Source organism: Hyperolius riggenbachi, chromosome 1 (genome assembly GCF_040937935.1).
Source record: "Hyperolius riggenbachi isolate aHypRig1 chromosome 1, aHypRig1.pri, whole genome shotgun sequence".
Lineage (NCBI taxonomy): Eukaryota > Metazoa > Chordata > Amphibia > Anura > Hyperoliidae > Hyperolius > Hyperolius riggenbachi.
Window position 1 is genome coordinate 174,580,031 of NC_090646.1, and position 24,498 is coordinate 174,604,528.

At 42.3% G+C, this 24,498-nt stretch overlaps 1 protein-coding gene across 5 annotated transcripts in view; it reads right to left on the minus strand.

Moving 5' to 3' along the window:
* FNIP2 (folliculin interacting protein 2) overlaps nucleotides 1-24,498 on the minus strand; it is a 128,335-nt gene that overhangs the window by 6,079 nt on the left and 97,758 nt on the right. For all 5 annotated transcript variants that reach the window (XM_068278860.1, XM_068278858.1, XM_068278857.1 and 2 more), the window contains 10 exons: nucleotides 19,676-19,747; nucleotides 18,651-18,786; nucleotides 15,041-15,242; nucleotides 13,616-13,704; nucleotides 9,711-9,857; nucleotides 9,345-9,514; nucleotides 7,945-9,196; nucleotides 5,551-5,707; nucleotides 3,819-4,019; nucleotides 1,802-1,917 (listed from right to left, as the gene is read on the minus strand). In XM_068278860.1, the coding sequence (XP_068134961.1) occupies nucleotides 1,802-1,917; nucleotides 3,819-4,019; nucleotides 5,551-5,707; nucleotides 7,945-9,196; nucleotides 9,345-9,514; nucleotides 9,711-9,857; nucleotides 13,616-13,704; nucleotides 15,041-15,242; nucleotides 18,651-18,786; nucleotides 19,676-19,747 (2,542 nt within the window). The remainder of the gene's footprint in view (nucleotides 1-1,801; nucleotides 1,918-3,818; nucleotides 4,020-5,550; nucleotides 5,708-7,944; nucleotides 9,197-9,344; nucleotides 9,515-9,710; nucleotides 9,858-13,615; nucleotides 13,705-15,040; nucleotides 15,243-18,650; nucleotides 18,787-19,675; nucleotides 19,748-24,498) is intronic.

The following is a 24,498-nucleotide window of genomic DNA, read 5'->3' on the forward strand; positions in this document are numbered from 1 at the left end:
CATAAACTGAATTATTAGCATCTCTCTAGCTATCCCTACTCATGTGAAATGGCCCTGAGGCTAACAATAGCATATTTTACAAAACAATACCATTACCTGACAATTTCTGCATGCTGAAGAGTTCCCAGAATGGCTAACTGTCACTAGACAAGTGCTCATTAATCCCATCACTAAGATTACATGGCCAGAGATAGCAACAGTTGCTGATGCTCATTCCATAAATGAAGCTGGTCAATAACATGAAAATAATTCTGAGTTGATGCAGAATTATGAATTTTTGATGCAGTTTGAAAATGAACTGAAGTGAGATTTGATTGGTACATTTTTTAAGTTGCATACATTTGCATTATATTGCATTAACTAAGTCTCAATGACCATCCCTACCTAAAGAGTTGGAGGTGGGCTTGCTGATCCTCTGTTTCTAAAACTTTTAGTCATAGACCCTGAACAAGCATGCAGAAGTTGGGACTGGATTTGCTGCATGCCTGTTTCAGGTGTGTGATTCAGACAATACTGATGCTTAAAAGATCAGCAGGACTGTTAGGCCCCGTTCACATCACAAACGCGGATGGCCATGCGTGCGGAACGCAACGTATGCGAACGCACGCCATCCGCGTTTGTGTGCATTGCGTGGCTGATCCCATCACTGAAAAGTGAATGGGACAGCCACGCGTTTTTGCAAAAAATGCGTGCAGCATGCGTTCCCGGACCGCATGCAGTGTGAACATCAGACAGTGAACCCTATGCACTGTCTGATGTCGTCCTCCTGTACGCGTTTCTAAAACACGGCTGGAAACGCATGCAGTGTGAACGGGGCCTTAGGCAACTGGTATTGTTTAAAAGTAAATTGATATGGCAACCTCTATATTTTTCTTTAAGCATCACGGTATGATCCAAGCACATCCTTACTTATAGACTTAAAGAGAACCCGAGGTGGGTTTGAAGAATGGGATTAGGACACAGAAGCTGGTTCTGCATACCATCACCAGCCTCTGTGTCTGTACTGTGTCCCCCCAGGCCCCCTTGCGCTCTGCTGTCCCCTATAAAGAACACCCGCCATGGTAGCAACATGCACCTTTTCGCTAGCTGGCTGTTTACCTTAATGCTGCCTTGTCACCGCCGCTCCCCCGCCTCCTCTATAGCGCGGCTCCCCGCCTGCATCCCTTCTCTCCCTGCCTTTGTAAGCTGATTGCAGGCAGCAGTACGCAAGCGCATCATAGTGCATCGTACTGCTGCACAGAGCAGTAGATGTGAACAGCAGTCTATGCCCTACTTCCGTTCTTGCGCGTCACCACGTCATACGCGCTTCCAAATGCGCACGGAAGAGTGTATGATGTGAACGAGGCCTCATGAAAGTCTTCTTCAAGTTATGGATTACTCGGGCAAGCATATATCAGAAGTGATAAAGGATCAGTGCCTACTAAATACTAAATACTGATCATTTGTCACAGTGCCCCAGTCAATATTAGATCTGATCTCCACAGGTGTCGCATTCAAGATCACTCTCTTCCTCTGTAGTTTGTACTGGCCACTGCAGTACAAGCCATGTATGCTCCTCACTGCTCCACATGCTTCCACCGGATTTTTTCGAATCAATGTTCAATCCGCAAAATGATCAAACATTGAGGGAGCTTTTTTTTTTTTTTTATTATAGATTTGTATTCATTCGTTAAAAATGTTGTATTATAAATGCCAACAAGATTTCACAGATCTTCTGTTCTTATATGACCCCCAACACATCCACTGAAGCTCAGACAGCATGGAAGAGTTCCACTAAAGACAGCTGTAAACATACACTCACCCCAATACCACACCAAGCTCTTTCACATGGACTCTCTTGTGCCCCCTCAAGTACTCGGATAGCATTTTACTCTTTAAGTATAATTCTTGTAATTTGTCCTCTAGATGCATCACACACTGTGTATAAAGGAACAGAAAAAAGGGAACGTTAATGGAAGCGTGAACATGACACAAGTTATGCAATGTAACATTTAATACACTTGCAAGGTTAAAAAATGCCTTATGTCTTACAAATGTAGCTTATATAATAAAAACATGCTAACCTCTAGGAGGATCATTTCAAAGACCACATTGGCCACAGTCGCCAATGTGCTTAAAAGCTTTTTGTAAAGACCAAACTGAAGATATTGATATGCCTGTCCAAATGAAAATATGGTGGCTTCAGCTGGACAATTTTTTTGTGTTCTAAAAGATAGTGTCAGAGTGTCAAGAAAAACATGTCTGTTTTCTTCAAAGCACCCCAGTAAGACAGAAACTTGCGTCCTTTGGATCGAACACAAGCAAAGTAGTCTGGCAATTGCAGTCCAGTGTACCGAGGACTGCAAATATTTGTACACTGGGATAGGCAAGCAACCCCTTAGTAAAACATGCACTAGCTCTGCAGGTCAGGACTGTATCCTGCCTACACCTCGTAGATAATGGACTACTCTGATAAAGCTGGAGTCTGTCACACATCTTGCAAACTGGAACATCCATTTCTACAGAATGAAGAAAAGGGAGAAACCGAGAGCCCAATATAGTGTAGTATGTACTGTAATGTTAGGATTATGAAAGAGTACAATAATTATATCCACAAGTCAGGGTTACCTTCAAGGCAACCACTGTAAGGGCAGGTGAGGAGATTATCCTGCCCCCACTCAGAAATAAGAAGTCGCTCTCTGTAGATAGGAAAACAGGGGTATCCCCCTCCACCAAGGGTGGATGATAAGTATGTGCAAAGATTACAGAGGCGCCAAAAGGATAAAAGCAAGTACTAAAAAACAGTTTAAAAAACTTCAGAGGCAGTGGTGGACTTACCTCGTACAAGCAGACACTGAAACTGTCTATTCAAATAAATATACATTTTTTGGCATACTCCAAGAAAAAAGGGGGACTGCAACGTGTTTCGCAGGTTTGAACCTGCTTCCTCAGGCAATAAAAATTGGGAGCATACAACGTCAGTGATTCCGGGTAACACCTGGCGTTGCAGTCCCCCTTTTTCTTGGAGTATGCCAATAAATTTATATTTATTTGAATAGACAGTTTCAGTGTCTGCTTGTATGAGGTAAGTCCACCACTTCCTCAGAAGCTTTTTAAACAGTTTTAGTACTTGCTTTTATCCTTTTGGCGCCTCTGTAATCTTTGCACATCCATTTCTACAGAGGAAAGGGGGGCCTTCGACACCATACACCATCAACACATCATTTAATTGTATTTTCCATGACTTTTTACACACTTTCAGCCCAGCACTAAAACGAAATCACAATTAGAAAAGGCAGATTACCTGTACTGTATAAGTGTCTCCTTCACATAAGAAATGAAAAACTGTTCTGTATGAGTTACTAAGAGTCTTCCAGAACACACAAAATGTGTCCAGTTGAAGCCATCCAATCTTGTTTTAGATTTACTTTGGTCTAGATCAAAAGAACCTTCTCAGATAATGTCTGATACTTAAATAAAATAGGATGCCAGCAGAAACAAAAAAAGCCCCAAGTGCATTGTGGGAGTCCCTAAGCCTATCCAGACATACAGCACTTCATAAGAGCTACCATTCCACCGTGTGATTCCTTGTGTCTGAGAGGAGCCAGCTTTGCCAATGAGATAGAAAAGGGGAGATGGGCGCATGTTTGTGGGATAGATTGCTTAGGAGTTACATTTGCATAAAAGTTTGTCTCTAGGGGGGGTACTTTCTGGAATCCACTTGAGAAGCTGTAGGTACATGTTGGCACTAGTTGATTACTTCTAAAAATGCAATGCTACTAATTCCTTTGAACTATGCTGTAATGTCATTATACAGTGCGGATGGAATAAGTACTTACAAATAATGGAGGAGTTTTCAGCTTATGCAGGTGTAAAATTGACTGAAGCAGGTTGGAGACTTGACTGGACACCAAGACATCTGTACCAAGTTTCATACTGTCCACCATTGTCTTCTGACTGCTGACAGCCTGGACACTCCATTTATCAGTGTCTGCCACTATACACATAGCCTCTGCTATGGGCTCATCCAACACAGGGTGCTAGAGACAAGGAAGACTGACAGTTACAACTCATTCCAACTAGCCTAGGAAGCAGTTTGCAGTCATTCATTTAAAACCTCAAACAGCAACAGTACAATGTTTCACTCTGGAAAATAAAGCAGTACAAGAATGTAGCCTAAAATGAAAAAACTTTTTTTTTTTTTTTTTTTTTTTTTTATTTAAAAGGACATCTGAACTGACATGTTAGATGAGGAGATAACCTTGGGTACATATAGTACTAAGCCTAAATAGGCCAAGAACGAAAATTGTACACTAACAATTGCCTGATCGCCTGTGCAGTGCAGTGAAAAGTAAAAAAACTGCAAAATTACAAAATTTGCTCCTCAAGAAAATATGAATAAAAATACCCTCTATCAGGAACTTAACCTCTCTGTGACCGCCTAACTCCAACTGGCAGCCTCCGAGTGGCTCCGTTGTTCCTCTAGGACGCTATATGGCGTAATCTCGGATGAAGCGAGATTAGACAGGAGCTCGCGCTCGCATGAGCTCCCGTCACTGTAAACAGAGGGCTGCAGCGATCAGTCTGCCAATTGCTGATTAGCGCTGGCAGGCTGCGTTTTGTATTTATGAAAAAAATAAATATTTATATAGCGCTGACATCTAATGCAGTGCTGCACAGAGTATTGCCTTGTCACTTAACTGCCCCTCAGAGGGGCTCACAATCTAATCCCTGACATAGCCATATGTCTATCTATGTGCCATATGTGCATCTATGTGTACTGTAGTGTATGTAAAATGGTGTAGGGACAATTTGAGGGGGGGGGGGTAGATAAATATTAATTGCTTTGTTTCCTTAATAAGACAAAAAGTATAAATTGCAAAAGAAAATCAGATACCGCCAAAAGAAAGCACTATTTGTGAGAGGAAAAAGGAGGTAAAATTCATTTGGGTGCCAAGTTGTATGACAGAGCAATAAACCATTAAACTTGTGAAGTGCTGAATTGTAAAAATGGCCTGGCCACTAGGGGGTATACACCTCTGGTTCTCAAGCGGTTAAACATCTTGCAACTTCAGCCACTTACATACCTGATATTTAGCTCCTTCAGGCAGAGAAAGAAAAAAGGAACACAGCATAGTTGTGTGTTAGGCACTGTACATACCCATGTCTATCTCATCATGTCACATGTCACTTCTGGTATCCTTTAATTGTGTTCTTTCCACCCCTGCTGCTTTGCTAGTTTAACCTCCAAAGGGGGCGCACACTTCTCTATTCCCATCTGAATAGCCAAGTGGCAGGCACAGCTGAGAATAGACATACTCCTGCCTCAGGTCCTTTACTCCTTTTCATGGCAGCTGGTCAATGAGCTGCAGTGTCTCTCCGCAGGTTCCACAGAGGTCATGTGGTATTGGGAGCTGGAGGACTATTTTGCACACTAACCTGCAGTGAAGAGGAGAGGATCTGGTTCTATAGTAAGTATATGTACTCTGCTGTGCCACGCTCATATTCACACATGGGAAGGCTAGTGTTGCACACGAATGACTCACAATACAAATTATTGTAAATACATACAAGAGTGGTGTGTGTCAGGCTGGCTGTTAAGGGCTGCTTCAACCTCTCAGTACTGGGTATCCCATGGAGCACAAGGTCTGGCATGTATGTAGAACAGTATCCTCCAAATAGAGATCTCCCAAAGTTCTTCACACTTTGACTGGTGATGGTCTCAGATCTAGAAAATGTAAACATAAGCAAGCACTCACTACATTATGGAAAAAATATATACACTAACACACAAACTATTCCATGCTGTTAACAACACTTCAAAAATCCTGCTGCAGTCGAAGGCTATAAAATACTACATATACTACACGCCACAGAGAAGTAGCTCTCGTAAAAACGTAACCTGATTGGCCTCAATTCACTAGACTGGTCAGTTGCATCAAAGGGGAATTCACTATTACCAAATGTTTTAGACCTGATCAAAAGATGCAATTCACAAACGAGTAGCTATGACTGACATCCTTCTCCTTTGATGAGCTCTCCTCTGCATACAATTCAACTCCTGCATAATTAATTCAAAAGGTTCCATCCTCACATCTAAAATACCTCACAGTATTACTTTACCTACAGAAATCAGCTGGTCTAATCTCTGTCAGAAAAAGTGGGCGTGGTTACTCCTTGTTTGCCTTCGTGAATTGTGGAATTACTGAATGTTAGACCAGGTCTAAAAACAGGTCTAATGCTAAACATACATGGTGCGTTTATAAGCCGGTATCGAGCCAACGGCTCGATGCCGGCGCGTCACCGCTCGTGCGCGCAGATCAATTCCCGCTCATCCCCGCGGGCATTCCTTATCAGCCACTCGATTCCCCGCTATTGTCCGCCCGTGGGGATCGAGCGGGGAATCTAACCGGCGGGTCATCGGACCTGTCGGATATTATCAATCGAGCCATCAGCGGCTCGATTGATAAGGAATAAACGCACCGTGTATGTTTAGCATAAAACATTACACCAAACCATCAGTAGACTAAAAACCATCTGAAGACTAGTCTAAACTGCTTAGTGAATTGAGGCCATTGAGGCATAGCACACTAGTTAGTGTTCACTGCATCCCACAATGCTATATTTCCAACCAGCGCAGACCAGATGCTCATGACTCTTATTGAAGCATTCCATAAAACCCACATGTTGTGGACTTAAGTTAAGTTGCTTTCTATGTTTGCACTAAGTATTTTCCCCATGTTGGGGATATCTGAAGATTAAAATTTGAAGCTCGTTTATTATACGTATCAGTAAAAGCTCTTTTTGAAACGAAAGCATCCCAGAAACCATATCCCACATTAAAAAATGCTGCAGTCCTACCACCCAGTCATCCCCAGAGAGGAAGGGGGAAATTAGTGGTGCAACAGCCATGCCCACCTCCCCCCATAACAGGTAACTGAAGCAGTGATTGGCATTCGTGCCATGTGCCCTTTCAGACGCGATTGCTGGATGCCAGGCCGCTGTGATAATGCAGTTGCATTACTCTACAACACAGGTGTCAAACTTACATCCTCAAGGGCCATATCCATCCAAATGTCTAGAATGGACTGAGAAATGTGTTCCGCTTGATGAACCACACCCTCCCTGATTCAGTCACATCAATTAATTTAAGTTGTGCTAAAAATGTGTGAGGATCTCGGCTCTTGAAGGCTGGAGTTCAACATCTCTGCACCAGAAGGTAAAGTAATAGAGAGCGGTAGCCAGAGACCCATGTGTGATGTTCTCACTGTAGCTTTGAGGGGTCTTTGTAAGTATCCGGGGTTAAGTGGTTGGATGGTGGTGGAGGTGGTGGAGATGGTGGTGGAGGTGGTGGAGATGGTGGTGGAGGCGCTCCCCTCCTCCCCCCGGTTAAAGGACCACTATAGAGTAAAAAAGTAAGCAGTGAAAATCATATAGATTAGACAGGTTTTGGACTAATCCATTTCTCCATGGGTGCTTCTCAGGGTTGTTCCTGCCAAAACAGTAAGATACCAACCAGCCTTCCTACACACTTGCAAACGATTTTGGTAGTTTGATTTAAGTAAATCCAGGAGCAGGAGAAAGGCTCAGCCAAGCCAGCAGCAGACATGTAGTAGGAGAAAAATCTGCTCAAACAGGAAATGATGTTCGTCCAATCTTTATTGCAAATGTATATGGACACAGGCTTAGGATATAATGGCCCATGCGGTTTGCAGCACCACTCGCTCCCTGGGCAATGACTAATGAGCAGTGGTGCTCCGATACGCACGGGCCATTTTAGCCCAAGCCTGTGTCTTTATACATTTGCAGTAAAGATTGGACGAACATAATTTCCAGTTTGAGCGGATTCTTCTCCAGTACATTTTTAACCCGGTCACATAAAATCCCTTTAAAATATAGCAGTCTCTAAACTACAAATACTTCTTGCATAAAACAGGGATGCTCTGAATAAACAGATATTCTCACCTGGGCAGTGGCAGCTCCTCCTCTATGCAATCATCATCGTGTTCCCAATTTTGTGAAGTGACTTGACATGCATTTGCTTCTTCGTCACTGTTGCCAAGAGCACTGTCACAGCTTTCATTCCTCGGAATGTCTCCCTGTGCCCTAGCTTCAGTCCTTCTGTCTTGATCCCCACAGGGGACATCTTGAGAAGGGTTATCACCAGGGAATTGAGCAGGCACTGCCTGTGCAGCATCATGCAAGTCCTCACCAGTTACACCTGTCTCTGTCAAGTCAGCTGCCGACGTATCACTAGAAACAAAACATTTTTCTGATAACAGGGGGTGAGAGGGGAGGCTGTCCACTGTATTGGTTTCAATATGGTTTCCCTCCACAAAATACTCATCAAATATACTGGAGTTGCCCTCACAGGAAGGAATCCGTGAAACCATTATCTTTTTCCTGTGCGCAGCAAGGTGGAATTTAGGGGAAAGCTGCTCAGCCTCAGCTCTCAGGGATTTCATGTTCTCCTCCAGCTTGTTCTGGCATAGCTCCCCGTCTGAGCCCGGCGATAGAGAACAACCCATTTTAAAGGTCACCTTCTGTGGTGGAGAAGGTTCACCTCTCCTGTCTGCACGCAGAACCTCCTTTGCCCAGTTGGACAGTTTTACTGAAGCACCATTATTATCATATTTACTGGCCCAGTGCTGGTCTTTCACTTGAGAGGTGATAGGAATAGGAAGAGATTCTTCTGTGTGATATACTGGAGTCCTTGTTACTGAAACCAGCGTTTCTACTTTGGCTTCTTTTATTAGCGTTGTATTTTCTCTGCAAGTCCCAATATAGTTTAAAGGAGAATCCTTGCTGTTTACTAGTGAAGAGGATGGGCTGTCCTGAAAAGAGCTCTCTCTGCTGTTCACTTTCTTCATTGAAATGTCAGAGGCATCCGATCCGCTAGATCTCATAGGACATTTAGTACCTGTGCTGGAAGAAAGTGTTGGGGAGACCAGAGCCGAATCATTGTTCAGAGTTACAACCACATACTCCGAATCTTCTACTTCACCTTTCTCAAGGGAGGTTGTGACATTACTGCCCTGGACCACTTGTTCTCCTTTCTTCAAGGCTCTATCCCGAACCAAGTGGTTCTCCTGCAGCTCTGAGCAGCGGATGAAGTATGTGAGGATGTAGAGAATTCTCTGGACCAAGTCTTTGCGTTTACCAACCACAACCGTGCGAGTCATTCTGACTGGAGATCCAAGAGCTCCATAGAGATCTCCTGTGGAAGAAAACATAGCAAATGTGACTTGTTTTCTGCACTACAAAAACAGCTTTACTCCTACATACAGTACAAGGCAACGAGATACCTGTAGAAATGTAAACTACCCCCCTTGCAGTGAAAACCATTTGTCATTTCATATGCTTACCAAGTTGTGCCCAGAGAGGATTATATGGATGTGACTTGGCCAGCAGGCTGACGGACTGAGAAGTATGCTTTGCGCTAAAAGACTTTATAGGAGGATGATCATTTGGCATCACAGTTGGAACCCATGCCAAGTGGTGCGTCAAAACTGCGGTGATAAGTGCTGCAAAAAATCTGAAGGAGGGGAAAAAGTACAACATTTACCAATATTTTAATGGACGTTAATTAAATATTTAAAAACTGCAGGCTTTCCATGCTATATGCTATAATATATAATAGCACTGAAAAATGGACAAAGTAGACACAATGAACACTAAACATGCAGAAGTACAGTGTATGTATAGACAGTGCAGGTTTGTGATGCACTTACTGGTTCTTATTGAGCTGCTCTGTTAGGTAGGTCAGCTCTTTGAGGAAATGCTGGCACAGCTGACTCTTCTCAGTCGTGCTGGACATCATGGTGAGCCACACAGGTTCAGCAATGCGAGGGGCACAGTACAGATTGAAGATGGTCTCCCTAATAATACACAACATTACACGTTTTAGCTCTGTATGCAGCTTTCATATCCAACCAACTAAGTTATGACACCTAAAGTTTCCTCATCGGTAAATCTTCATGGACTACATCAAACATTCATATCTGTTTCCAGATACTTTCTGGTCAAATTTAACAAAATGAGGACTTCTGCTTTCGTGCCAGGTTTAACTGTCATCCCTACAGCTGAAAATCTCATTACTGGCATTAAATTGGCTGACTGAAGAACAAGTGTAGCTGTTGCTAAGAGAAAAAAGGATGCTCATTTTATTTATATGCCCCATCCAGATTGGTTGCTCTGGCCAACAGCTGCACTCTTGCTCAGTTTTCTTTGCACCTCTAAATGTCACTAAAAACTGGATCAGTTGATCCAGTTGCTCAGTTGACTTTAGTGCCACTAGAAGTTGTATATTACACAGGTCTGCAACTAAAAAGCTGTTTGATTATTTTCATCAAATTGTTGTGCTAAAAACAAATAAAATATTGAAAAACTCCTAGACATCATGATTTGCAAAATTGTCTTCAAATTTATCAATTTTTTTTAAATCCTCAAAAATAAATGTTTAGGCAATAACAAAGATCCCCACTACAAAAACAAAGCATTTCAAGCTTCGGGTTGCATGAAGAGTTTGAAAGTGCATTTCCTCCAATCCCACCTTGACTACTTTCATAGCTCCCAACTGTCCCTCTTTTGGAAAGACAGTCCCCCTTTGGGAACCCAGTCCCCCCCCCCCCCCCCCCCTTTGTTTTTCTTAATTTGTCCCTCTTTCAGGACTCATGTACAGATCTATGTAAATATATGCATTTTATATACTGAAATATGTGTTTAATGCTAATCTAATAAAACTTTGACTCTCCCATCCTTTACTTCTTAATTTCAAATTAGAATATGAAGGAAAATGAAGCGGGATATAAAAAAAACCAGCATGGTTTGAATAAAAAAAAACAAAAAAAAAACATTTTCCTTATGAAATCTTTATGATATGGGTGACTAAAGGCTCATACACACATCAGACCATAGTCTTTGGAAAATGTAAGATCAGACCAATTTTACCCCCTTCCATGTAGTATGAGAGCCATACTCTACACAGTCTATTCTATGGAGCTGAGGGAGATCTCAGCCCCTATGGGGCGATTTTCATGCTGTAAAGTGCTGTGCGCGCAGCCAGCACTTTGCTAGCCGCGCGCACAGCTTGATCGCCGCCGCTCTGCGGCGATCGGCCGCACGCAGTGGCTGAAGAGGGCCCCCCCGCCAGAGCCCTGCGCTGCCCGGATCAATGAGTTCCGGGCAGCGCTATGGGCTGGATCGGGTGTGCCTGACGTCAGGACGTCGGCTGACGTCCATGACGTCATCCCGATCGTCGCCATGGCAACAGGAGAAGCCAAACAGGGGAACGCGTTATATACGCGTTCCCCTGTTTGCTATAGATGCCGGCGACGATCGCACTAGAGGGACACATGCACCCTCTAGTGGTGTTTCATGTAGCTACCACTCTGGTAGCTTTACATGAAACTAAAAAAAAAATTAAAAAAAAAAGGATTTTTTCAATTTGGAAAAAAAAATTAACCGCCAGGGAGGTTAACAGACATTCATCTGCAGATCAGATCCACCAGGATGGATTTTCAGATCTGCAGATGATTGTCTGATCTGCAGATGAATGTCAGTTAAACAAGGTGTGTATGATGATTTGCAGATCTCAGACTATGAATGCAATTTGCAGGAACAGATCTTTTGCAGATACTGATCTTTTGTGTCTGTACAGCATCTGTGTGTGCAGCAGCTTGCAAAGATTTTTTTCTGATGGGGAGTTCAGCTCCATAGAAAAAAAAAAGACTGTGAAGGTATGGCTCTCATACTACGTGAAGGGTGGTAAGATTGGTCTGTGATCTTTCATTTTCCAAAGACTATAGTCTGATGTGTGTATGAGCCTTAAGGGTGTGTTGGGGCATGATCAGGGGTGTGGGTGTCCCTCTTTCTTATCTGAATAAGTTAGGAGGTATGTGCTTTCCTGAAAATTAGGGAGCTGTGAGTGAGGAACGAGGTGAATGATTCCACCAATACATTAAAGAGATGGAAAGGAGACACCAGGGAAAATGGAGCCTTACAATGATGGCAGAATACTGTTGGACACTTCAGAGAGACATTCCAGATGCTACTCACAAGCATAAATGCACCAAGAGGCGCCTCACAGAAGAAGAATCAAGTTTAGTGTGTGTAGGTGAACTCATTTCAGTTCAAATAAGGATTTTCATAAAAAAAAAATTGTAATAAAACTTTATAAGTATTTCCATTTATTTTGAGGCACTGCCTTATTTAACATAGTTACATAAATTGTCAGGAAACGTGATGTCCTATGACAAACTGGAGGTCATTTTTAGGATTCAGCTCACCAAAAAACAAAGATTATGTGGAATGACCAAAACGGTTCTGATTTTATTTTTTTTGCAGACCTGTGTTAGATTAACATCTGCTAAAATAACTTAACAAAATTATCTCAATAATTTGTTGCCATGTCAACCAGATTTAGCAGCAGCCAAAGCAGAACTGAAGTTTAAAAATGAAATACACTTGCACTAGGACTGCTGGGATATAGTATGATAGGTGGAAGGGAGGTGCTCCTTATAGCAGCCCAATAGATGTGATTGGAGAAGCACTGTGCATGTGTCTGGGCTTCTACCAGCCTGTCATAGATAGGAAGAGTATTGCCAGCCATTGTATTCAGGGCCGACCACAGGATGGGATCTACATTGCTTCCTGGTTGCTTAATACAGAAATCAACTGCTGCTGCATTGGATGAGAAGGACAACAGTTATCACAACTGTCACAATTAATGGCCTAAATTCACTAAGCAGTTTAGACTAATCTACTGATGGTTTTTAGTCTACTAATGGTTCGGTCAGTTGCATCAAAGGGGAATTCACTATTATCAAATGTTTTAGACCTGTTTTTAGACCTGGTCTAAACCATTTGGTAATTTGGTGGGTAAAGCAGGGGAAATGATCAAAAGATGCAATTCACAAACGAGTAGCTATGACTGACATCCTTCTCCTTTGATGAGCTCTCCTCTGCATACAATTCAACTCCTGCATAATTAATTCAAAAGGTTCCATCCTCACATCTAAAATACCTTACAGAATTCCTTTACCTACAGAAATCAGCTGGTCTAATCTCTGTCAGAAAAAGTGGGCGTGGTTACTCCTGGTTTGCCTTTGTGAATTGTGTAATTACTGAATGTTAGACCAGGTCTAAAACATTACACCAAACCATCAGTAGACTAAAAACCATCTGTAGACTAGTCTAAACTGCTTAGTGAATTGAGGCCAATGACTCTTATACAATTTGAAATGAATAGTTTAGAGCGGCTTTAAATGCAGGGAGTATCCGGTTTGATGCGTAAAAGCAATTTTAACCCCAACAAAGTAATTTACAGAACATGTGGGCTTATTTTTAAGAGTCATGGCTGGCAGATCCCTCCTCTTTTTCTGTCTAAGAGAAAGACTGAATCTCTTGCTAAAAAAAAATAGCATTGGAGTGATTCATTCACTTTCTGTTGTGCATTGCCTTCAGTAACAGGAAGTAAAGGAATCTCTTCAACAGAAACAGCAATCCAAACCTAACTGATCCTAATCCACCCCAAGTCCATGCAATAGTTTTGGCTGGACTACTGGTTTAATGGGTGATATTTAAATACAGTATGTAAAATGTTTCAAATATTAAACCAGTGAAATCAGGTGTCTACCTAAAGTGCCTCAGGGCATCCATTATCTGACCAAGATAGACTTGCACACGCTGACTGGATTCAGTTATCTTCCTGCATGAGATCATAGCCTGCAATATTAAACAAAATACACATGAAAACAGTCATTTTACCTAAAAAGGTTGTGCAGGAATCACATATGTATTTAACAATCTGACCACTACTATATTAAAAAAAAAAAAAAAAGGGGGGGGGACTAGTTGCTAGTGAGGCGCACCGGATGAAATCAGAATAGGTTTTATTCAGATTTCATTCAGGTAATTAAAGCACCTGTGCGGGTGGGCGAGGAGGGGTTAATCTTACCCATCAAACATCTTCTTTGATCCATTCCACGCCGCCTCCCATGATACGTTCCAAGCACGTCATGTGACTACAAACACTTCCTCCTTCAACCTGGAAGGAAGAAATGTTTGTAATCACGTGACCGGCGGCTTGGAACGCATCATGAGAGGCGGTGCCGTGGGACGGATCAAATAAGACGTCTCATGGGTAAGAAAAATGTATTATTTTCACTCTATATGGAATGTGATGAGTATTTACTATTATATTATATGTCTCTAGATTGGGCATCTTTTCTTGTAGTGTTGGTTGTTTTTCAGCCCCCTGGAGACAGTGATTGGATGATTGGATGTTGGGCTCTAATTTATGTGGTATTGATGGGTAAGAGTAACACCCCCTCGTCCAACCGCACAGGTGATTTAATTAGCAGGATGAAATCCGAATAAGTTTTTTTGAGTATCCCTGCTGGTCGCCATAGACTAAGGAATAATCCACAAATACAAAAGGTATTTTAAGAGATCTGTAAAAAGTCTCTATACATCAAGAACATATACTGTACAATAGTAGATTGTTAGCTGTAGAGTCACTGTCAAATTAATTTTCTTTTTAAACCTTTTGGTAAATAAAGTGTCCACTTGAATACCTGCAGATTCAATCGATCTATCAAAATTTTGATACATTTTCACCAAAAATTGATTGAAAGTATTGATCGGACAGGACAGAACATGTAGGTTGATTGGGGTGGGGTAAGAGCATGGGTAGATAGCCCAGAACTTTGCCTAGCGTTGAACAGTGCACTGCTGCAGTTTGATCAATTTTCAATAGATTACCTGCTGGAAACTGATGTGCTGTGTGTGGCAGAAATCAATTCTTTTCAGAAAGAATTTGATTATTTTGGAACATTGGTTGGAAATCTGTTTGTGTATGGCCAGTTTAAAATGTACCTGAGATATTTAATATTGGTGTATTTATACTTCCCTTGAGCTTCCTCCAAATCGATCACTGCACCTGCCCCACTCCCAAATTATGGAAATTTTCCATCCTGTCTGATCGATTTCAGGTCAAAATCAATCAAAATTCAATATGTTGGAGCAGTAGATATCTGGCAGAGGTAGGCCTTCAATATACCTTTTCTATAGCAGACTTTAGTTTGTTCATGTGTGACTCAAACAACGGAAAGTGGGAGAAGAAGAAGTCCTGGAAATTCTTCTGTGCTTCTTCCTCTTCACGCAAGGAAAATATGATGCTGACAGCAATCTTCTTTCGACCAACGGTTGCAGGATTTGATGTGTAGCTCTCATCTGCCATACTGAAGCTCTCCTCTGTTGACCTGCAGACAAACGTCAGATAATGAGCTACCAATTTTTAGCAAGAATGTAAAAACAGAATAAAACAGACTCAAAAATAACTCAAGACTGGATCATACATTTCAAGGTCTTTAGATTTCTAAGAATAGAATTCCTATTTATGTAAGCATAATAATATCCCAATTTTGTTTTCATACTTCCTACATGCAAAAAAACAAAAACAAAAAAACAATGTAGTCACAGAACGAGTAGCGAGTAAAGCTCTTAGATGCAAAAAGCCGTAAAAGTGTTACTTTCATTTCACTTATTTTCAGTTCTGTAAAATACCCAATCAGCAAATAAAGTGGTTTGTTCGAGTTTTGTGTAGTCAACTAAAGTAACTTTGCCAAATGAGATAATAAAGTACATATGTAATATAGCAAAAGCTCGGTATACAGAGGCGCCAGAGTAGAGTAAAACGTTTTAAAAACAGTTTAAAAGCAGAGGGGGATGTTAGGGTAGACTTACCTCCCTCTTACAAAAAAGAAAACTAACTCAAGTCTCGATAAAACAGAATTGACAGGCGCTCAAACCTATTGCTTGACCCACTGAGTTGTGCTCCAATTTTAGCCTAAGGAAGCGGGGTCACGCCCGCGAAACGCGTTGCATTTGTGGAGTTGAATAAATTTGTCAATTCTGTTTTATCGAGACTTGAGTGAGTTTTCTTTTTTGTAAGAGGGAGGTAAGTCCACCCTAACATCTCCCTCTGCTTTTAAACGTTTTTTAAAATGTTTTACTCTACTCTGGCGCCTCTGTATACCGAGCTTTTGCTGATCTTCTAGTCCATCCTGGGTGGAGGGGTGCATCCCCATCTATCTACAGAGAGCGACTTCTTAACCTAAGTGGGGTCAGGTCCTAATGCTCCCCACCTGCATTTAAAGTGGTTGCCTATGGGTAACCCGTGTTTGTGAGTACACATAAAATTGTATTGAACTCTTTATTTTACCTGACAATACTGCACCATATTGGGCTCTCGATTCTCTTCTTGTTTTTAAGCATATGTAATATAGATAGCCAATGATATGCTCATTTTTCTGATTGTCATGAAAATGTGAAGCAAACTGTGGGCGACTTGGAACTGGACTCATTGAAATAGGAAGTAGTTGCACTTGATGGTCCCAGTATCAAGCTGCATACAAATTGGCATGCTGTTTCTAGGATCGGGTGGACCCGGTGACCGTCCGGGGAGCTGCGGCAGAGTGGGGACGCAGCAGCAGGGGAGAGCGGGCACAGAGCTTAACTCGCCTTCTCGGATCCACCGCAGTCTATCTTCTTCCTCCCAGGTGTCCGTCACGTTGATAACCGTGCCCCCTGTGATAACGTAACCACATGTCATAACAGGAGGCGCTTTTACCAACCTTGCAACGGACACCTGGGAGGAATTGCAGGCAGGGTGAATCTCTGAAGGTGAGTTAAGCGCTATGCCTGCTTTCCCCCGCTGCTGCGCCTATGCCTTTTTTCCTACACTGGTAGCACCTATGCCTGGCTACCTACAGTGGGTTGCAAAAGTATTCAGCCCCCTTGAAGTTTTCCACATATTGTCACATTACTGCCACAAACATGCATCAATTTTATTGGAATTCCACGTGAAAGACCAATACAAAGTGATGTACACATGAGAAGTGGAACAAAACTCATACAGGATTCCAAACATTTTGTTACAAATCAATAAATGCAAAGTGGGGTGTGCGTAATTATTCGGCCCCCTGAGTCAATACTTTGTAGAATCACCTTTTGCTGCAATTACAGCTGCCAGTCTTTTAGGGTATGTCTCTACCAGCTTTGCACATCTAGAGACTAAAATCCTTGCCCATTCTTCTTTGCAAAACAGCTCCAGCTCAGTCAGATTAGATGGACAGCGTTTGTGAACAGCAGTTTTCAGATCTTGCCACAGATTCTCGATTGGATTGAGATCTGGACTTTGACTGGGCCATTCTAACACATAGATATGTTTTGTTTTAAACCATTCCATTGTTGCCCTGGCTTTATGGTTAGGGTCATTGTCCTGCTGGAAGGTGAACCTCCGCCCCAGTCTCAAGTCTTTTGCAGTCTCCAAGAGGTTTTCTTCCAAGTTTGCCCTGTATTTGGCTCCATCCATCTTCCCATCACCTCTGACCAGCTTCCCTGTCCCTGCTGAAGAGATGCACCCCCCCCCCCCCCCCCCCCGAGCATGATGCTGCCACCACCATATTTGACAGTGGGGATGGTGTGTTCAGTGATGTGCAGTGTTAGTTTTCTGCCACACATAGCGTTTTGCATTTTGGCCAAAAAGTTCCATTTTGGTCTCATCTGACCAGAGCACATTCTTCCACATGGTTGCTGTGTCCCCCACATGGCTTGTGGCAAACTGCAAATGGGTCTTCTTATGCTTTCTGTTAACAATGCCACTCTTCCATAAAGGCCAACTTTGTACAGTGCATGACTAATAGTTGTCCTATGGACAGAGTCTCCCACCTGAGCTGTAGATCTATGCAGCTCGTTCAGAGTCACCATGGGCCTCTTGACTGCATTTCTGATCAGCGCTCTCCTTGTTCGGCCTGTGAGTTTAGGTGGATGGCCTTGTCTTGGTAGGTTCACAGTTGTGCCATACTCCTTCCATTTCTGAATGATCGCTTGAACAGTGCTCCGTGGGATGTTCAAGGCTTTGGAAATCTTTTTGTAGCCTAAGCCTGCTTTAAATTTCTCAATAACTTGATCCCTGACCTGTCTTGTGTGTTCTTTGCTCCCAATATTCTCTTAGACAACCTCTGAGGCCCTCACAGAGCAGCTGTATTTGTACTGACATTAGATTACACACAGTTACACTCTATTGAGTCATTAGCACTCATCAGGCAGTGTCTATAGGCAACTGACTGCACTCAGATCAAAAGGGGGCCGAATAATTATGCACACACCACTTTGCAGTTATTTACTTGTAAAAAATGTTTGGAATCATGTATGATTTTCGTTCCACTTCTCATGTGTACACCACTTTGTGTTGGTCTTTCATGTGGAATTCCAATAAAATGAATTCAGGTTTGTGGCACTAATATGACAAAATGTGGAAAACTTCAAGGGGGCCGAATACTTTTACAACCCACCGTATACTGGGTTCACCTATTTCTGGCTACCTATACTGGGAGCACCTATGCCTGGCTACTTATACTGGGAGCACCTATGCCTCACTACCTATACTGGGGGGGGGGGGGGGACCTATACCTGGCTAACCTATACTGTGGGTACAGATACCTGGCTATACTTAAGGCACCTAAGGGTGGGGTGGGGGGTGCGATATTTACACCCTCACCCTGGATGCAATTTAGCCTAGAATCTGCCCTGCCACTGGCCATCTGTAATGGGCAGTAATGAGAGGAAATGCAGAAGAGCCAGATGCACATGACAGCATAACTTACCACCGAGGGACCACACCATTTTCTAAGCTTGTGGTTTGGCTCCTCAGCCATCGCCGCTGGTAGCTGCTGGCATAGTTACTTGAAAATGAGGAACTTGGTGATGGAAGTGGGGTTATCAGGAGACTGCTTAGAGATGCTGGAAGACAAGACAATAATATTCCAATAAACAAACAAAATTGGAAAAAAAATCAACTTTTTCCTGTAGAACTACACTATACTGCTCTTCTGTTTACAGAATGTTTTGTGATGTTTTCAAGTTTTTAGACATAAAAGCCCAGCAGTAGCTGCATGACTGGAGGCACTTTACCACTGCTGTAAATTAACAGATCCTGCTACATTTACTGAAAAAAAAAAAGGGCTGAGGCGTTTTTTCTTTATGACTGTAGCTTTATGTTGTAAGATTGTTTTACAGGATTTCCACTGGCAAAGCAAGAACAGCCGTTGCTGACTCACTGCCAATTACATAAGAGTTACTGAAACATACTGCCGTGGTTAGCAACCCTGTGCTGTTATAAAAGAGACAGTAACTGAATTCTAATGCTAGGTACACACCATACAATTTCCTGGCAGATTTACCTGCCAGATCGATTATTTTCAACATGTCCGATCTGAATTTTGATTGATTTTTCGATAGGTTTTTATCACTTTTCATAGAACTGAACGAAAATTGATTTAAAAAAAAAAAAGAGAAACAAAATTAAAAAAAACATTGAAAAATGTATTGATATTCAGATCGGACATGTTGGAACTAATCAATCTGGCAGGTAAATCTGACAGAAAATTGTAGGGTGTGTATCTAGCATAAAGGTGGCCACACACCATACAATTTTCATTCAATCTGACTGTACAATTTTTATACTATCTACCAACATGCATGTAGTATAACAGCACTTGTTGATTAATTGTACAGCCAGATTGCATGGAAATTGTATGGTGTGTGTGCTCACCTTTAGCATAGGAATTACACAGCAGAAATCAAATCAAGGAAACTAAAACAAAAACACCTGAACATTCAACACAGGTACCTGATCGTGCAATGCCGCTGTCCTTGTCCTCATTCTGCCCTCTGCTGGGCATATCCACTGGTGTGCTGTGAGCTGCAGAGAGAACAAAGTTCAATGTTAATGCAAGAATCTGCAGTAGATGCACATTAAAGCCACTTTGTGATTTCACGGTGCGAGGACAATGCCATCTAAAATACAGTTTTTACCATTGATATCACCTTCCCAGCAGGCTCTGCAGCATTCCTTGCCAGTTTCTGTCCTACCGCTGATAATTTGAGGATGGTGAAAGTGAACCTGACCACTGCCCAAATTAACCCAAACTAAGCTGAGCCAAAGGTCTCCAGCATGCAGTGCTCAATTCTTTACATCTGTGGCTCCAACTCCTCAGCACCTTATAGTAATCTCCTGTCTCTGTTCATCATTTTCACATAACACATGGTTAACAGAGCCCCAATCCCTGATGTCCAATAGAATGCGTCAGCATTTATTCAGTGCTGTTCACTGAACGCGTCAGCACTACATTGCAGACAAAAATGTATGCAGCAATAAACTGCTGTACAACCCATAAGTGGGAAGATCAGACAATGCACTCTATGCACTCTGATGCCCTTACGCACTGCACACAATGCACATTGCTTAAATGCCACAGAAGCGTGTAAAGGTGGATGAGGCCTAATGCTGCATATTAGGAACACACAGACAAGATGTGCTCTACTGCGGCCCAACAGGTTCCTAAAATCATCTGTACTATCATAAATAAAGGTCTAGCTATGGCCATTCCTGTTACATCTTTCACAGCCTCTGCATCAATGCAGGGGTAGGAAAACATCACATGTGGGGGAGATGGGTTGGGGGAAGGTCTGGAGGGACCAACCCAGTCAGATTTCCCACTAACTAGGGTAACCTGTTGGAGAGGCTTGTATACCGTTGGGGTTACAGAAAAAAGGCTGACAAAAATGCAGCCCTACCAAAATTGGCTTCATGTACACTTTCCAACTATTAACTCAATACTGAGTGACTTTGAACAACCAATCATATGTCGGCTTTCACTACTCTGCCTACTAAAAGGTGCTGAATGCTTATTGGTTAATAAGTTGCCATCAATTAATGCACATGATAGGTGTTTGACCAGCACTTCTTGTGCCAATCTGAATTCGGCACCAAGTGAACACTCTTCTAGCGATGACTTGATAGGAAGTGCTTTTATTAGGCAGGGAAGGTAAACCACCTGGTAAAAGTTATATTTTAGCATTTAGCCTATGTCTAGACAATTTATGAATGTGCATAATCAGTCAGTCTGTGGTGTATCCCAAACAAGTCACCATGAAGCAATCACGCATAACAGACCCTCCACCACACTGCATGCAAGGTAGGGGGAAAACGTGCATTTTATCTTCCACGTGATCTTAGTGCAACAATCGTAAGCTAGGTGGCGAATGACCACCTAGGCCGAGAATCTTGAAAGAATCCAGCGTGTGTACATCGGCCGCCCAACGTCTAAAGATTTGGCATGTCGGATCTTTAGTTATTTCTGTTGCAGATAAGTCAATCATTGTATTGTTCTCCACACTCCCCCTCCCATGGTAAACTTCTCCCTTGAGTGCTGCTAGTTGTCCCTCCATCCCTTTCCCTCTATAGCAACGTATGGCATGTTGATAACCTGTAGGCTAGTACATCGGTACAGCATCGGCACTGCACAGTGGCCCGAAATATTGAGAACCGGTCCCTGCCGGGTGACAGTCATGCCTCAGTGAGTATGAGGCTGTAGGGCAAATAATACATCTGTGGAATGCAACAGTTACTTGGGGTCCTTCTAATGCCACAAGAGAGAATTGTAGCAGAGAGTGGTTAACCCTCTCAATGAACAATTACAGCAATGAAGTAATAGCATAACAATGATGTAATGAGTAGCACAGCAGACAAACACGTGTCAATTGCAGGTGAAGTGGTGAGCCAAGTGCAGTGCATTTTACAAAACAAGTCATCTGGGGTGATCTTCTGAGCCAAGCTCCCAGAAAGCCAGCTTTGAATGTCAAATGACTCACAGGTGATTTAAAGCAGACCCATCTGTGAAGAGCTAAAATTCTATACAACTGTGCCCGGTGATAATATATAAAATGGGTCTTATCAGTTCTGCTTAGGGATTATCAATGATATAAAAATAATTCAGAGTTTATGCAAGTGTATGAAAATTTCTATACAAATATATTCAGCTTGAAACTGGATCAATTAAAACCAGGTGGGACTAGAGTGGTACATTTTCTAGCTGCATATATTTGCATACAAATTTACATAATTCTGCATAAACTGAAGTAGTTGCATCTCATTGATGATTCCTAGTTCTGGTTTAAAACTAAAAAACTCCATATATTTCTCCCTTCCCCCAAACCCCCTCATTTTTGTTTTAACTAGCAGAATTTTGCGACTTAAACTACCATAAACTATATCACTGGTTAAAGAGAACTTTCTACATAACAGCAGGAGGCTGACATAATATGCAGTGAAGAGAAGCAGAGAAGGCTTTATCATATTTGACCTGTAAGGTACATGACATGGTAATGGCCGCATAAGGTGCAACTAGGTGCAGTTCTATGACAGATTCTGCTTAAAAGATTATTTTTCATAAAATTCAGGCAATCCCTTTTCTCACCTGTCGCTTATCCCTTTATATGCCATACTGGAAACATTAAAGGAATAGTGCAAGGGTGGGGGGGGGGGTTATCAGGGGAAAATGAGTTGAACTTACCCGGTACTTCTAATGGCCCAATCCCCCCCCCCCCCCCCCCCCCACAGACGCCCGGTGCCCGCGCAGCCACTCACCGATGCTCCGGCCCCACCTTCGGTTCACTTCTGAGATGTCAGACTTTAAAGTCTAAAAACCACTGCGCCTGCATTGCCGTGTCCTCGCTCCCGCTGTTGTCACCAGCAGCGCACTGTGCAGGCACAGACCATACTGCGCCTGTGCAGTATGCTCCTGGTGACATCAGCGGGAGCGAGGACACGGTAACGCAGGCGCAGTGGTTTTCAGACTTCAAAGTCTGAAATTCCGGAATTGAACTGGCAGCAGGAACCGGAGCATCGGTGACTGGCTGCGCGGGTGCATGATGTCTGCGGGGAACCATTAGAAGCCCTGGGTAAGTTCAACTAATTTCCCCCCTACAGTATTCCTTTAAAGGCTGCTGGATAACAGGCTGAAACATTAGTGATGTGTTACTCTGCATCAGTGGTGGCCCTGTGCAGCTATACCCTGCCACTTGCTTAAAGGTTGGAAATCCCGACCTGCCAAGAATGCTGAAAAATACTTTTCTTCAGGACACAGCAAGGGGGTCATAGGGGAAATCCTGTGTTAAATAAAGTGTACTTTTATTAGGAGATACTATGTACAGGTGAGCCCTGCACCATACCATAGTTGATCCACCACCATAAACTATTCAAAATGTTCTATTCTAAAAACTGTTAATTAAAAACAGCACAAAATCCTTTTTTTGTGGGAAAAAAAAAAATGAAAATAAAAGCAAAATCAAATGTGTTGGTTGAATCATGTATGGCTAGTTGGCTACCTTAACATATTGCTGGAGATTATTTTGCACAAAAAAAACCTCAAAAAACCAAATCCTAACATTCTTTTCATCCCCAGTGTAACTTTAATCAGTAGATATGGTACGCTGCTATCAAGAACGGCAATCCATTGTTGTAGATAAAAGTTACCACTGACAGGTCCACTTTAAATCTGTTAGTTCATTTGAATCTAAAATCAATAACTCTAGATTGCATGCAGCACTTCTGTCAAGATTTAGTAAAAAGGTCTTTACTTTGTAATCATAAAAGCCAATGTGTAAAACCATAAATCCTTTCAGAATTACAAGGGCCCGCAGACAATTACTAGTAAACAGAAGACAGGGAATAGGGGAAAACAATATAAATTGACACTTTCTGTATTTTGTGGATTAGAAAACACTACTTGTTTATCTGGCCTGGTGCACACCAAAACCCGCTAGCAGATCCGCAAAATGCTAGCAGATTTTGAACCGCTTTTTTTTATTTTTATGAGGAGTTTTGCGGATTGCGGCTGCGGATTTCAGTGTACCATACTTCATATATTGTTGCAGTAAAGCTGTTACTGAACAGCTTCTGTAACAAAAATGCCTGAAAAACCGCTCTGAACTGCCGTTTTTCAGAGCGGTTTGCGTTTTTCCTATACTTTACATTGGAGGCAGAAACACCTCTGCAATCCAAAAAATGCCTCACCCCGGGCGTATGAGTTTCAGCAAAACGCCTCCCGCTCTGGTGTGGACCACCCAATTGAGATACATTAACCAAGCACCAGCCCTATATGTTTTTCACAGAAAATAACTAGAAATACACTTAAGTATTTTCAGAATATACTGCATTATATCCAGTCCAAAAATTACAGAAGGTTGAATTGGGCTTACACAGGGAGGCACATTAAAGGCAATGACCAATTAATGGAAACATGGCCAGTTCACCCAAAACAAGTTACAATTGGGAAATATTTAATCTCTTGCTCTTCAGAGCTCATCACTCCTCCTGTGGGATTTAGCAAGATTACATTATAGAGAATGCAGCAAGATTGAGGCACTATGGTGTGTGGGAGGAACCAAACGCCAAGCTGGAGTGACCCACCAAGGTCCATCCACAGGACATGTAACTTTTTGCATGAACTGACCCAAAAAAAAAAAAAAAAAAAAAAAAAAAGGACTACACAATTGCAAAGTGACATTCTGGGAAGCTAAAAAAAAAAGCAAGGATTCAGAAATGGATGCTAGTGCAGGGACCCCGAGTAATTGTGAAGGGAAATATGGTTTTACAAGATTGAGATCACA